General features: G+C 47.5%; 1 protein-coding gene across 1 annotated transcript; it reads right to left on the bottom strand.

Annotated features, from left to right (window-relative positions):
- Positions 1 to 269: 269 nt before the first annotated feature.
- GP2 (glycoprotein 2) lies at positions 270 to 14685 on the bottom strand (the record flags this gene model as incomplete). The annotated part of the gene is made up of 10 exons (XM_082670804.1): positions 270 to 328; positions 3669 to 3713; positions 4915 to 4999; positions 5948 to 6110; positions 7001 to 7246; positions 8666 to 8814; positions 9308 to 9525; positions 10716 to 10826; positions 11673 to 12113; positions 14598 to 14685. The coding sequence occupies 10 exons, from the start codon at positions 14683 to 14685 to the stop codon at positions 270 to 272; spliced, it is 1605 nt and encodes a 534-aa protein (XP_082526930.1).
- Between the last annotated feature and the right edge of the window lie 1130 nt (positions 14686 to 15815).

Here is a 15815-nt window from a genome sequence, read left to right as displayed (position 1 = left end):
AGAAGCACATCGCAAATTTGCTTTCAGGATCCTGCTAATGAATGAGGAAGTCAGGCCAGGCCAGGTGGCAGGGCACCCACCTGAGAAAAAAAGGAATACAAAGGCACTGCGAGTGTTAAACAAGCGAAAATCTTCTTTTTCTCAAAACGTAGTCAGGCCTGGAGACTGTCTATGTGATTTGGTGAGAGAATCAGCAGAGCTGAAGGGTGACTGGAAGCCATCGCCAGAGGGAAGAACACGAGCTTCAAGGCCAGATGCCAGCTGAGCTCTCAGAACAGCCCAGCCAGGAGGACAGGCAGGAGAAGCATGGGCCAGGCCACCAGGAACACTGAAACGCAAGAGAGGACTGTCAGGTGGGCTTTGGAATTCAGCAGCCAAAATGAGGTGGCATCCCTATCTTCTGTCTTACAAGGATGACAAAGGCAGAGTATCCTTAATATTTATTTTGGGTTATAGCCCCTGGGAGGTGGCACAGGGCCGTGTGGTAGAGGCAAAGCTGTCTCACCACCACCAAACAAACTTCATTTTCCTCTGAGCATGCTGGAAGGCACTTTTCCCCACCTCCTTTGCAGGTAGGTGGGACCATATGACTGAATCTAGCCAGTGGAATGTGGGTAGAAGCTGCTTCTAGGCCCGGTCCTTAAAACCTCCTACATAATTCTCCCTGCTCCCTCATCCATCATCTAGGGACCAGAAGCAGAGGATCCAGGAGAGGACTTGTGGGGGACAGTAGAGTTGCCAGAAGTTACCAGAAGGTAAGAACCTGAGTTCCTAATGACTGCAAAGGCACTGAACTGCATCCTCCAGTGATTTAATGGGAAATAAACTGTTGTATAAAAACACAGAAAGATGGAGATTGTTTGTTACAGCAGCTAGCATTACTTACTGTGACTAATACTGAAGAGGCAGAAGGACAGGGAGGTTAAAAAGCACTACTTCTGTTGCTTGACTACTTAGCTTAGAATCCTAGCTCTGCAGCTAGCTGTGCAGACCCAGGCAAGTTATTGAAGCTCTCCAAACCTGAATTTCCCTGTATGCAAAATAGAAACATTACTAGCAGCTATTACTGCGTGAGATTTTTGTAAGGCAAGTGAGTGAACTCATAGCAAGCATTTAGAACGGTGCCGGGCACATGGTAAACACCATGTAAGTGTTGATTTTGAAAATCAGACTCTAAGATCTGGGAGGTTGGATTCATATCTCTTCTAAACATTACTGTATACTCAGGGTTAAAGAAGGGCTTGGATCCTGGATCATAGCTGCCTCATGTTGGAGGACCTGGGAGAGGTATGCACCGCCCCCTCCACCCAATACCAGATTATAACGGCTCTCTGTCCCCTAAATTTCAGAGTAACTTGCTGATGTCCTTAGGAGGGAGGGGGAGAAGAATATCATAATTTTCAGAAACATATTAGTATATGACAATCAGCTTATAATTATGAAACATAGGTTGATGTTTAATGAATTCTAAAACATCAAAAATGCTTGTGGGAGATAGCAAGCAATGAAACCATAGGTGCCCTCTTGTGGTACTCTGCTACCAGGTCACAGTAACTCCCTCCATTTTCAGAAGGCTCCAGAATCCACTACCCACCGAGAAATTAGTCAATTTGGCAAAGGCTACTGGGAAGCCAGGCTGCTCCCGGCACTGTGCTAACCTGAAGGACTGGAAGAAATGAACGAGGTTGAGGTCCCTGCTCTCCAGCTGCTTTTGCTCTGAGCTCTAACCCCCCTCTCCAATGAGCACTGCTTTTCTGAGTGTTGTCTGAATGTTAGCACTGAGCATGGAGAGGACAACTTGAGATTATCTGGAAACTTTTAGACTGTTATCTAGTTGGAGATTTGAGGATGGGTAGAACTTTTTCATGTCTGGGTTCACCAGCATAGCCCATTTTGGGGGATAGTGAAATCTTAATAGCATTGCTTTCCCTTTGGGCCAAAATATATTTCTTAGATTTGTCTTCCTATTGAGCTCCAATTCATCCATCAAAAGCCCTTTCCGATGTTAACACATGCAGAAATTCTCTCCTGACCTTATCCAATACAGTTAATTACCCTTCTGTGTGCCCCTTCTGCACTACCTACTTGCTTGTGATTTATCTGCTTATATGCCTATCTCATTTTTGCAACTGGCGTTCATTTGGCCTACAGGGCTTATTCTGCTAATATTTGCACACCTGTCTCCTTTTTCTCATTTAGTTCAAATATCACCTCCTCTGAAAAATTTTCTGACCATTTATCCATTCTAATATTCATTTTCCTTCCTATCTTGGTAATAGAACCATCACACATTGGTTGGGCACCTGGCCACCCAGGATAAAGACTACATTTCCCAACTTCCTTTGCAGCTAGGTGTGGCCATGTGACTAAGCACTGGCCAATGAGATGTAAGTGGAGGTATAAGGTGTCAGCTTCCAGGATTGTTCCTTAAAAGTCATTGACTTCTTCCAAGTTCCCTCAATCCTGGCCTAGATATAAAGATTGGTGCTCTGGCTGCCATCTTGGACCATGAAGGTGATGGCCACACCCTAAAGATGGTAGAGGGGTGAGATGGAAGGAGGCTGGATTCTTTTTTTTTTTTTTAGAACCCAATCCCAACTAATGTGTGTGGCATGAGTAGTTCCCATCATAAGGTAGCAAAATAATTGCTAAAATGTTCACCAATTAGTGACTCAAGAGAAAGTCCCTGTTGAGGGGGGAATTCTCTGGCCAGTACAATGATTCAGGCCTTTAAGTACAGGGGAACTGGCATTGGTTAATTATTACTGCTTTATAGTAATGCCCTACTGCAGAAGGATGAGTAACTGAGGAGTTTTCATTGTTAGGGCCAAGTGAGGGAGCCAGAGGGTCTCTTTGGTAGTTAGTTAGCTTGTAAGAAGCCCTTATCTACAGCCAATAGGAGAGTGGATACAGCTGAAGAGCAAATTTGGACTCAATATAGTTGCCAAGCTTAAATGATGGTTGAATGGTCTGTCTAGGCAGCTTTGCTACGACGTCAGAGCTCTGGCTGGAAAAACCTGGGGACTGAGGAACATGGGATGAGATCATCTGGATAGAGGCTCCTAAGGACTGTGATTCTTCTGGTAGCCCGGAGCCAGTGCCCTCAGAGCCTACCTCTCTTTATTAGGAGCTAGCCTTCCCTCATCCATACGAAGTGAGTCTGGATTCTTGACGACCTCATGGTGCTGCCCTGCTAGCCCTGGATTGCTTGCCTTGTGGACTTCATTTATGTGTGAGAGAAATGAACTTCTGTGTTATCTAAGGTGGTCATTTAACCCTAACCCATGCTGGTAATTTTCTATCACATCACTCTCCTCTATTTCTAAACTACATTGTTAACTTTCTGTTATCTATTTCTCAACTGGAACACAATCTCCATGAGGACAGGCGTCTGGCCTGTATCGTTCACCATTATAACTTCACTGCCTAGAGCAAAGCCTAGCACACAGTAGGTGCTCAACAAACAGTTCCTGTCTAATGACTGGCTCTCCTGCTGCACTGTGAAAGCTCATCTCTAGAGCCAGTCTAGGGTCTGATTTATATCACGGTCCACAGTTCTCGGCACAGGGCCTGGCACGTAGAAGAGGCTATAACTAAATATTCACTGAATTAAAAAGAGGGAGAGTTGGGAGGGAGGGCTGTGGGAAAGGCAGGAGAAAATGATGTACCTGCAGTGCTGGTGGTTCCACTCATGACACCAAGAGACTGGGCACCTGGAGACAAGAGCAGAAGGTGAGGGTTTCCATAGTCATGCTCCACTGACTGACTGTGGCACTGTAGCCATAGTTGCTCCAAGACCTCCTGGACCTGGCCATCACAGTCACGGACAATCCACATTGTGGAAGCATCTATTATCATGCATATGAAACTTAATCCTCCTGACAGATTTGTGAGGAAACTGTTCTCATCCCCATTTGACAGATGAGAAGACTGAGGCTCAGCAATGTCTGCCAGTAAGCGGAAGAGCTTGGATTTGAACCCCAGTCTGTCTGGTTGCAAAGTGGAAGTTCCTAGCACTTCCTGCCCCCTCCCCTAGCTACCCTGTGACAACACATGAGGCAATAAAAGGACAGGACAATTCCAGGCAGAGCCTTCTTCAGGAGACAGCCTGTTTACTCATCTGGAGAATGGAAGTGGTAATAGCGCTTACGTCCTTAGACTGTTGTGAACATCTCATGTGACAATGCATATAAATGTGTTTGGTATGGTGCCAGGCACAAAGTATTATTATTACCGTTACTATTATTACTGTTATTAATGTTACTGCATCCTAATTTCTCTAGGACAAAAAAAAATGTTTTCACTTTCTTGGATTTCTTGATTCTGCCATTCCAGTGTGAATAAAAAACATGACTAACTACCACAGGTACTGCTAACCCACGGGATGGAGGGATGAAAATTTGAGGAGCACTTGGAAAGCTTCTCCTATGTCATGCCCCAGAACACTGTAACTGGATTTTGAGAAACACAGTCATTCCTCAGAAAACAAAGTTGGTCTAGGACTTAGACTGAGTTATGGGGACCTGGCAGGAGGGAAAAGGCAAAGGACACACGCTTTGGAATCAGACCGAGCTGGGTTCAGCGCTAACTCCAGCTGCTCGTGAGTGGGTGATCTTGGGTGAGTCACTTAATCTCTCTGAGCTTCAGTTTCTCACCTGTAAAATGGAAGCATCTGGGGAGGATTAAGTGAGTCAGTGCATGCTGAGAGCTTAGCCTGATCTCTAGCGCACAGCACATGTGGCAAAAGCGATTATCATTACCCAAAGCATCTCCTGGAAAGATGTATTCACCAGTGGGGGGCACTGAGGAAGCAGAAAAAGCCCTGGGGTGTTAGGTTGGTGACCCCAGGCATCTGCAGTTAACTGTCAGCACCTGGCCAGCTGGTGTTATCACTAGGACGTGGCCACTTCTTACCTCTGCGAGTGATGGGTCCCAGATCTAAAACACGGGCTGGGTCAATAGCCACTCCTTCACTGCGGAGTTGATTTCTCGAGCAAGACTGTGGGGATGGAGAATTCTCATTATGTCAAAATGTAAAGGCACGTTCCTCTCCAGGCTGCTTCTGCAATGGGCAGCTCCGGCCCAAGCATGGAGCCCCACCCCCTCTATGATCCTAATTCTGATGTCTGGTTTTCTCTAGAGAATTCTCACTGTCATGTCAAATGAACCTGGGTTTGAATCTCTTCTCCTCTTTTAGCTGTTTCATTTGGGACAGATGACTATACCTGTCTACTATTATTAAATAGTATCTTCCTGGTTGTGAAGGTTAAAAGGAAGTATGTCTGCAGCACACAGGCACATAGCAAGCACTCAAGAAATGCCACCTCTTAGCAGGCAGTGCTAAATCTGGGTTAAGAGCATGGGCACTGTAGTTACACCTCAGCCAGGGCATACCCCAGCTCTGATACTTTCTAGCTGTGTGGCCCTTGGGCAAGGGACCTCTCTGAGCTCAGTTTCCTCATATGTACAATGGGGTTGCTAAAAGAATCTACTTAAAGGGTTGCTGTGAGAATTAAATTAGATAAGGCATATAAAAGTTTTAGTACAGTGCTTGACACAGAGTAAGCACTAAAAGAAGTCAACTATTATTAAAATCATTTAAAATGTCCTGGGCCAAGGAAACCTAGAGGACAGGCTCTTTCATCTGATATACTTCCTGGGGACACAAGGATTGCTTACCTGTGGGCTTTTGGAGGCTTAAAGTACATCCATTCATCCTTCTTTTGTCCCTCTCTTCCTCTTTTTCTCCTTCCCTCCCTTCCATCCATCCACCCATCCATCCATCTTTCCATCTCTTCATCCATCTAACTTCCTTTCCCTTTCTCCCTTCCTCTCTCCTTTCCTCCCTCCCGTCTTTCAATCCATCCATAATTCCAATAAATATATATGGAGGTACCAGGCCCCATGTCAGGCACTGAATAGCTGTTCAGTCCAAAGAGATACTCACCGGCTGGCACTGCTCTTTAAGGGAATTGCAGAGAGAAATCTCACAATGCAGGAAAACTAGGTCATAATTTCCAGCAAACATGAACATCTGAACTGAGAACCGGCTTTCCGATGACACCCCATTCTCTTCCACGTAGATAGTGGAATCACGTTTATTTGGGCAGCTGGGAGGGTGACAGGCACAGGGATTTAACTTCTAGAGCAACTCAGGGGGCCTGAGGCCCTTGGCTGCATCTTTAATTTGTACCCAGTATAAAAATAGCATCAGAGAGAATTAAAGAGCCTCCCCACCTCCCTCCAAGTGTTTTCTCCAACCTATAACACAGACTTTTATTCCTCCAGGTTTCCTCCACAATGTTACCCATAAGCCCACACGGTTTAAGTTGGGGGGGGGCACAGTCCCTGGAACGAGACAGACTGATTTCAAATTCCAACCCAACCCACTTTCTAGTTAAGCGATCGTGAGCCGATTACTTTACTGAACCTCACTTTTCTTATCTGTAAAGTAGGGACAGGAATATGCACTTCCTAGGGTTGATGTGAGCATTTAATGAGATAATCCTTATATTCTGCCTAGTACAGTGCTTGGCATACAGCTAAACTCTATGGTAAATGTTAACTAGTATTATTACCACGGTTTGAATCATGATCTATAGATATGCATTTCCCTTTGTTTTTGCTAGTTAACAATATTCAATAATATTTTGTCCCATAACAGTTACACTATTTTCATGTTGTTCAGTTAGCGTTAACATCTGTATAAAAGTCCCCTGTTTTTGAATTATGAACCTATCGCCAACGTTATAAAAGGTACTGAAATGAAAAATAATTGGCATTTCTTTACCCTGCCCACCTATTTTGTATTAATCCTTTAAGGCTACGATCTCAGGAGTGATATTTCTGGGTCACAGGGTATGGTCATCATATGTAATACCAAATTATTTTCCAAAAGAGGCAAGCCAAGTTACCCAACTGCCAGACAGGGATGAGGTGATCATTCTTCTCCACCCCAAACCTCATTTAGGCCAAAAGATAACCCCAGATTGTCCGGTACCTGTTTCTGATGATGAAATATCTCACAGGGTCATTCATGTCTCCAGTGGGCGTGGCATAGCAGTTCCTCAACACCAGGTTAAATCGGGACGTGTCCCCTCTCTCCAAGATGGCGCCCACATAGAGCATGGATTCAACAGACAGCACGACTGCAGACCCTTCATAAGGAGATGTGTAGTTCTGGTCTTGGAAGAGGGCCATCCTGACAGTGAACTCTCCCTCCCCGTCCACACTGATGTTCAGGGAACTGAAAACAGAGAAACCACAAGAATGGAAACTTCAGGTTTTGACCAGTGAGAACAAAATCAATCAAGTCCCACACTTGTGTTGGGTTATGAAGGCAGAGGCACATCTTTGATTCCTAAATGAACTATTCAATCAGTTATTTAAATCAAGCATTTACTACCTTCTAAACTTGACAAACACATGAGTCTGGCTCCAGGATTCCTACAAATTCTCCCTGCAACAGAGAGCAGACATACCTCCTTCACTCAAAGAACACCTCCGTCTTCTAACCTGTAGAATAGGGCTTGGAACCAGTTCTGTGGGCTCACAGTTTCTAGCAGCAGACCTCTTCCCTGCACCCCATAATCTTCAATGAAACACCAATTTTAACAAGATAAATAAAATGGCTTTAATGTTTATTTTTTATGAACCTTGGGCCCCAACACATTACAGACTGAAATCTAGAAATTGAACCAGAAGATTTCTAATCCTAACCCTGCCATTCTGTGAGCCCAGGAGGCAATAAGGGAATGGGAAGGGCACCTTGGGTTTCTGATACCCCCAGAAGGACCCCCAGCAAGTCTAGGAATGCTGAGGAATTCCTTCAACAGGGCCCAGTCCAGGCACAGCCATACAGCAGTGAACAAAAGACAAAAGCCCCTGCCCAAATTGAATTCCATCCAAATTGCTATTTGGTTCTATTTCTGGTGAGTTACAGGCGCTGTTTATCCAATCAAAGCTGATCTGGCTTAAATCCCACATTTGCAGGGAAGCCTTCCTGCCCCCAACTGTGCTCCCAACCAAGATTAGGTCAGGGACCCTTGCTCCCTGATCCCACAGCACTCCGAGCCTACCCCACACTGCGTGCATCTCACTTGTAAATAATTTTTGATATAGTTAGTTGTTAATGCCTTTCTTCCTCAAGATAAATGAAATTGCTGTGCATTTTTGTTCCTTAGCGTTTTTTTTTGTTTGTTTGTTTGTTTGTTTTGCGGTACGCGGGCCTCTTACTGTTGTGGCGTCTCCCGTTGCGGAGCACAGGCTCCGGACGCGCAAGCTCAGCGGCCATGGCTCACGGGCCCAGCCGCTCCGCGGCATGTGGGATCTTCCCGGACCGGGGCACGAACCCGTGTGCCCCGCATCGGCAGGCGGACTCTCAACCACTGCGCCACCAGGGAAGCCCTTCCTTAGTGTATTTAATTAACACTGTTTCATGTTGTTGTATTGTTTCATAGTAATAATCTTTAATATCCACAAAATATTCGATGCCTGCCTTGTTCATGCCGAACATCCCCATACATAATCAACAAATATTTGTGGAGTGGACGAGCGAATGAACGGAAGCTCCTGGAGGAGGCGGGCGCATCCTGTGGACGTCCTAAGATGTCGTGAAGTCAGTCAGGGTTACGGGTCAAAGGGTAAGTAAGGGTCAGTGCCATACCTTACGATGGGCTTCAGGGCAGTTTGGAGGCTGACTTTCATGTCCAGCGGGTAGGCACACTGGAAGTTGATGCTGAGGATGGTGTCTCTGATGATGAAATCGTTGACCAAGAAGAGGGTGTTTTTGTAGATGGCATGGGTTTGGTTTCTCTTTGGCATAAAAACAAGACCACACATATGTTTATGTGGATGAGGGTACAAGTGTATCTGGGATTCAGGTCTGTGTGACTCCAGAGTTGATGCTGTCAGTCAAGCTGACACCCTGCCCTCTGACCTCAAGGAGGCAATGGGCCTCCTCCCGCTGTGGCACTGACACTTTACGGGAAGGGGACTGAGGACCCCAGATCAAAAACTACAACAATAAATTGCTGACCCTTGGGAACAGTCAGGAACCACCATGCCTGGTCCTCTGTGAACCTTTCCCACCTCATCCCTAAGTGAAATAATCATAATCATAACTTACATTTGCTGAGCTTAAGATCAAACCTATTCTCAGCTCTCTCCTGGACAAACATGTGTAAGCTCACATACCTCTAGAGGCCCATGGAGGCTAAGTGACTTGTCCAAGGGCTCCCAGTTACTGAGACAGGCCCCACCAGCCCAGCTCCCGCACTCTGGCAGCAGTGGGATAAACACCACTCACCTCCAGAATGTTTCCGCAGGCACCAGCCTGGGCAGGGCTGGTCACCGATATCCAGTTGTTCTCCTCTCTTTGCATCATGCTGCTGCAGTTCCAGTTCTGGTCCCGAAGGTAGGCATGGACCTCGTCCCCGAAACCCAGGCCTCCCAGCAGACACTTGTCCAGGGACACTTTGATCTCCTTGGCCTGACAGTCCAGCTGGGGCTGCAAACTGTGCACATCTGGGAAGTTGGGAGAGGGAGGGAGGTAGAGTGGACAGAAGCCTGGAAGTAGCGGGCAGAGCTCACACTTTCTGCCCTTTGACAAAGCCACCTTGCCCACGGGAGGCTGGGGAGACTGGAGGGGGCCTGGGACCCACGTGGGATTCACACCCAGGCTTGTGGTAGGCGGAGTTGGCAGAGATGCCCCTGGTCCAAGCTTTCCAAGCATTTTGTGTGCAGGCTTGATGAAGGTTCTCGTGTCTGGTTCCTGTTGAGCCCCAGAGCAGGTCGCCCCAAAATATGCTTAATGGTACATTGATTATTTTGAATTAAAGTTACTTAAGGTACAGCTGATGCAAGAGGGACACTGTGACCCTCCTCTCTGTCTCCCTGAAGGCAGGAACTAAGTCTCCCCTGTGAAAGGTGCCCTCCCTGCATCTGGAGTAGAAGGACACCCCTGTCGCCAGAGATGAGGAACTCGGGCTCCTTCTTGCCCCTCTGCTTAGAACACTCTCTCGTCTGCAGCGACTGGGAGTGTGCTCACAGGAAAGCAGGCCTGTGCCCAAAGCAAGCATCGGAGGCCCTTGTTAGAGTCTCGGAGGGAAGGAGATCATCTCAGCGGGAAGCTCATCCAATCCCCACCCAGGGCTTAGGGCTCATCTGTGGCATGTCTACCCGTGGGTCACCTGACTGTGTTTGCTTACCTACTGGGATGAACAAAACATCACCTCCAGAGCCTGCCCATTTGGACTGCTCTGATTGAAGTCTCATAAAATCCCTGCATTGTGGGTATTTTTTATTATTATCTCATCCCCATTTTACAGATGAGGACATTAAGGCTCAGAGAGTGTAGGTGGCTTGTCCCAGGCCCCAGGCCCCACCTGGCCAATCCAGGACTGGCACAGGAGTCTGCCCCTGTTCCTCATGTATAGACTCTGCAGATATTTGGACACAACTTCCACACCTGCAGAGTTCTCATCCTTTGTCCCTCATGGGTCAAGCCCACTCATTCCTGAGTCCACGGTCCAGTGGCTGACCTGGAAACGTGCTCCATCCCTGCCCCCAATCCTTGCAAACTCACTGGCTTCATGCACTCTCATCCCCTGACCTCAGTTCCATCCCTACTGACTCTGGTCCACACCTTGTCCAGACCCTCTGAAGTTCCCTCCCTCCTGCCCTGCCCACTAGGCCAGCCCAATCCCAGCGCTCACCAGAGATATTGAGGTCCTGTCTGCAGAAGCAGTCCCAGGTGCCGCTGACGAAGCGACACTCCTCCTTGGAGCGGCAGGTCCTCTCACAGTTGTGCTGCGTGGTGGCGGGGTCTGGGGTAAGGTGCAGAGGAAGAGGATAAGATGCAGAGCAGGGTGGACCTGAGGCCACCAAGGCCAACCTTGTCATTCTACAGGGCACGGAAGACTTGTGCCACGCTTGGTGGAAGGGTCAAGCCACAAACTCGAATTTCCTGACTCCTAATCCAGTGAGGTGAGAACCTCGGAGGTGCATCCTAGTGCTCTTACTACAAGGCAGACGCTGTTCCCAGTACTTTCCATGCATTAGCTCGTTCATTTCACGCGGTGACCACATGGGGGTGGGGGTAGCACAGCAGTTAAGCATTTGGATCGTGCAGCTGGGGTGCTAGGCTCAAACCTGGCTCTGCCACAATTCCAGCTCTGTGATGTTGGGAGAACTGCTGAACCTCTCTGTGCCCCAGACCCCTCATCTGAACTAACTATATAGTGCATGTCTCATGAAGTTGAGGAGAGGACTAAAGGAATGAATGGTTTCAAGTGTTTGGAACAGGAGCAGAGGCACTGTAATGCATGCTGTGTTGCTGTTATTTTTGCCATTGTCCGTTTTTTTCAGATCAGAAAACCCAAACTCAGAGAGTTAAATTAAACTGCCCAAGTGAAATCTAAACCTCAATGAGTCTGAGTTCTTAATATTATGCCACACACGTGGATAGACGTACCAGGAGATTTCACCTTCAGATCCGAATTTCTGGCTTTACTTGAAATGCTGGAAGGTCTGGCAGCCCTTGGGCAACATTCCCATTGGGCAATAACTGACAGGCACTGAGTCGAGGCTGTTCTGCTGTTCTGGTCCTCCTGACCCGCTCCACTCTCTCTACTGACCCTGGGCACTTCACCGGGTAGCCCTGCTCCCCTCACCTGTACAATATCTCAGAGTACACTGCGGGGTGCCCTCCAACCGGTACACGTGGTACTGGCCCGGGCAGGCCTTCACCAGCACCTCCATCTTCCAGAGGCAGCAGTTGCCACTCCAATGGGCACAGGCGATACGGTTGACGATGCCCTCCCCGACGGTGGGGTGGGTACCATTCAGCCACACGGGAGCAGCCGTCTGGCAGTGGTGCACGGGAACGCAGTCCTCCGGCATCCTCACTCCTCCGTCTCCCACAAATCGGTACCAGCCGTGCTTGTCACTGTCACATTTCTCGTCTTCTCCCGTGTTCTCTGTGCTTCGGGAGGGTTCATCCAGTAGGGTGTAATTCTGGCAGGGGTCAAAACAGAGCTGCGCCTCTGGGGTGCCAGGGGCTCCACACTCCAAGCCCTGCTCGTAGGAACTGGCACTGGTGGGGTTTCTGTAACCTGGAGAGTAACAGTATGCTTAGGTGTACAGAGAAACCCCAGAGCCTACAGCGTTTTTATCCCCGACACACTTTGTTTTGGAAATGCTGGGGGCCCCAGTGAGGACAAGCAGAACATGATCCATTCATTGACCACCAGCCCTCATCACCTTGGGGTCAGAATAATCCTGAGGCCTTTGTGTGGTACATTACAGGCATTAAGAACATCGGGGTCATTAAAATGAATAAAGTAGAAATGAAACTTGTCAGAGTCCATTGCATTCCCAGAAGTAACCACAAATTTGTTGTACAGTCTTTAGACCCCTTCTATGCATATGTTTAAAATACAGTTCTTTTTAAATAAAAATGGGTTTAATGTTGTAGAGCTTATTTTTTTCCACTTGCATCTCTTTCTTTCTTTCTTTCTTTCTTTCTTTCTTTCTTTCTTTCAACATTTTTATTGGAGTATAATTGCTTTACAATGGTGTGTTAGTTTCTGCTGTATAACAAAGTGAATCAGCTATACATGTACATATGTTCCCATATCTCTTCCCTCTTGCGTCTCCCTCCCTCCCACCCTCCCTATCCCACCCCTCCAGGCGGTCACAAAGCACGGAGCTGATCTCCCTGTGCTATGCAGCTGCTTCCCACTAGCTATCTATTTTACATTTGGTAGTGTATATACGTCCATTTCCACTTGCATTTTTTACTTAATATATCATAGACATTTGTCCATTATCAGTAGAGGAAGATCTAACACAAGGTTTCTTAACCTCAGCACTGTGGATGCTTGGGCTGGATAATTCTGTGCTGGGGGCTGTCCTGGGCACTGTAGGATGTTTAGCAGCGTCCCTGAGCTTTTCTTACTAGATGCCAGGAGTACTCCTCCCCAAAGCTGTCTCCAGACATTGTCAATTGTCCCCTGAGAAGCAAAATTACCCCCCACTGGTCTAACAGGACCATTTCTGATTGCTGATCTCATGGCTTTTAACAGATTCAGGGACTGTGATGCGTGAAGAGGCAGACAAGTAAAGCAGGGGTGGGGTGGGGGGCGGAGGAAGCCAACAGGCTGCTCAGTCTGGGTTTAAACCCAGCTCTGTGCCTGCTGACTGGGTGACCTTGGCAGATGGTTTAACTCCCCTGAGACCCTTCTGCAAAACAACACCTGTGAGCTAATGGTGCCCAAACTTCATCCATTCCCATGCCTCAGGCCATGACGTTTGCCACACGTGTGTCCACCTGTCCTATTACTTATTTCATGTGTTTCTTTCAATGACTCTCTTTATAAATTCGTTTCATCCTAAGGAATAATAGCTGTGATACCATAGGTATGATGTACTAGTTATTTTGTTTAATACCCATGAAGAAAAGTATATATAGCTATCAAAAAAATTTTTTTTGGCTGTGCCCCTCGACATGCAGGATCTTAGTTCCCTGACCGGGGATCCAACCCGTGGCCCCTGCAGTGGAAGCTCAGAATTTTAATTACTGGATCACCAGGGAAGTCCCCAAAAATTCTTTAAGAATTTCTGCACCCTCACAGTCATTTCGGGATAGGCATGCTCCATTTGGGAAAATAAAGCTTTAAAGGATTGTTGGCTGGTTAAATGAGATAGTAGGTGCAAAATGCCACGCACAGCACCTGGGGCCTAGTAGTTTAAGCTAATTCTCTCCTCTAGTTCTGATATGTTGAACAGTGTGAGTGCCTTAATGATGAATTAAGTATATCCTACCAGGGTCACATCACATCCCTTTTTTTATTCCCTGATGCACAAGCTACTTAATGGGTGACTGTGTGCCCAGCACCGATGCGCTGATTGCTAAGGCTCTGTCCATCCCCACAAAGCTGGGATCATATTAGAGGGAATTTTTAGAAAAGACATTTTCAAGCCTTGCTTATGCACATGCTTGTTTTAAGGAAAGGAGTCACTGCACTTGTTATTCTTGGATTCTTTCCTGCACACACTGTATTTTCCCAAGGGAGGCCATGAGCTGAGTCCCTCTAGCCCCCTCCACAGGTGACACGGGCAGAAATTTTCACCCTTGTGTTGAGCCTGAGAACCCTTCCTACAAGCTTCTAAGATGCCCAATCCATGGGTCTTTGGAAGGACCACAGAGAGATCACTAAGCCTAGTCCTTTCATTTTACAGATGAGCAAACTGACTCAGACGAAGGAGAGGCACTTGCCAAAACAAGGCACAGAGTGCCTGGGTGATTCGTGTCCTCGTGAACCCCGGGCTCTCTGATCGCCCCCATATCCGGGCACGGGAAGTTATGTTAACTGGCTTCCACTGTCCTTGAGGGAGAGTTTCTGATTTGGCTCTCTGAGAGACTGTGACTGATTCCAGCTTCTCTCATCTTGTTTCCCTCGACTTTCGGCTTCTGAACCTTTGCTTTAGTCATGCCCCTGTCTCCTCAGTGACCCCGAAGCACCTTCTCTGCACTTCCCTGCTCACTCTCCAGGTATTGCAGGGCGTCTGAGATGCCAGATGAGCAGAGCACTCACCTTGCTGTTCTGTAGATGCCAGGGTCAGAATGCAGGAGGCCAGGGCCAGCCACAGGACAGGAGCCATCCTTCCCATGAACTGAGACATGCGGTCACTCAGTGGCCCGCAGATTATCCATGCAGCGGGGGGCGTTGTGGGAGGGAGAGACCCAGATACGATCAAGGAGACAGAGGTTGTTCCCTTGGGTGCATGCAAGGGTAAGAAGGGAACTCACATCAGTTAGCACGTGTACTAAGCCCCTTGCATACCTTAGCTCATTTAAGGCACCGAACCACCCTCCAGGGAAAGTATTATTATTCCTCCCATTTTACAGATGAAGAAGCTGAGACTCAGAGTAAGTTAATCCCAGAAATACTTATTGAGCCCCTCCTGTGTGTAAGCACTGTGCTGGAAGTGAAATAGCTTGCTCAGGCCCATATTCTTAGAAATGGACCGATGGCTTCCTTCATGAAGGGCTGTATTGCTTTAAAGCAGGTATGACTTGAAGAAAGGAGGTAGTATAACAGGAACAGGAGACTTGCCAAATGGGTGAGATTGACAGCAAGAGAACAAAAGGCAAGCTTAGAGCCAGCCAGGACTGCAGAATGTCCTAGAAGGTCTCAGGGTAGTTCCTACTCAGGTCAAGGTAGTGGCTCTTGGAGACTGGATGGAGGGGGGTGGGTGACGGTGCTATGAATACCTACCGACAAAAGTAACGGCTTCCCTTTCTCAGTTCTGTGCATCAGGCACTGTGCTAAGAGAGCCCAAAGTGTCCTCTGTGTGTGTAGATGTCTGTGAGACCATGTCAGACTGAGCCCAGTCTCGCTCCTTGCACACTGTCTGACGCACAAGAGTTGCTCGATAGGGGTTTGAGGGATGAATGAATAATAAATGGGGAGGGAGTGGATAGAAACAAAGAGCTGTGAAGAGCCTGTCAGCACGCAAATAAATAACACTTCCTCTTCTGGGAAACTCTCCTCAAATGGAAAAATCTTTGGATAACTTCATACAGCCTCTGTAAGACTTCAGTTGAAGATAGAGGTCTGTTTCTGGAAGGGATAGCGTGAATCTGTTATGAGAGAGAGCCCGGGACTGGTAATTCTTAGAGATAAAATCCCAAGTAGAGGGACTTCCCAGGTGGTACAGTGGATGAGACTCCACGCCCCCAATGCAGAGGGCCTGGGTTCGATCCCTGGTCAGGGAACTAGATCCCACATGCATGCTGCAACTAAGAGTTC

The sequence above is a fragment of the Grampus griseus genome, assembly GCF_964374135.1.
Source record: "Grampus griseus genome assembly, chromosome: 14".
NCBI lineage: Eukaryota > Metazoa > Chordata > Mammalia > Artiodactyla > Delphinidae > Grampus > Grampus griseus.
This window is presented reverse-complemented; position numbering and strand designations above follow the sequence as displayed.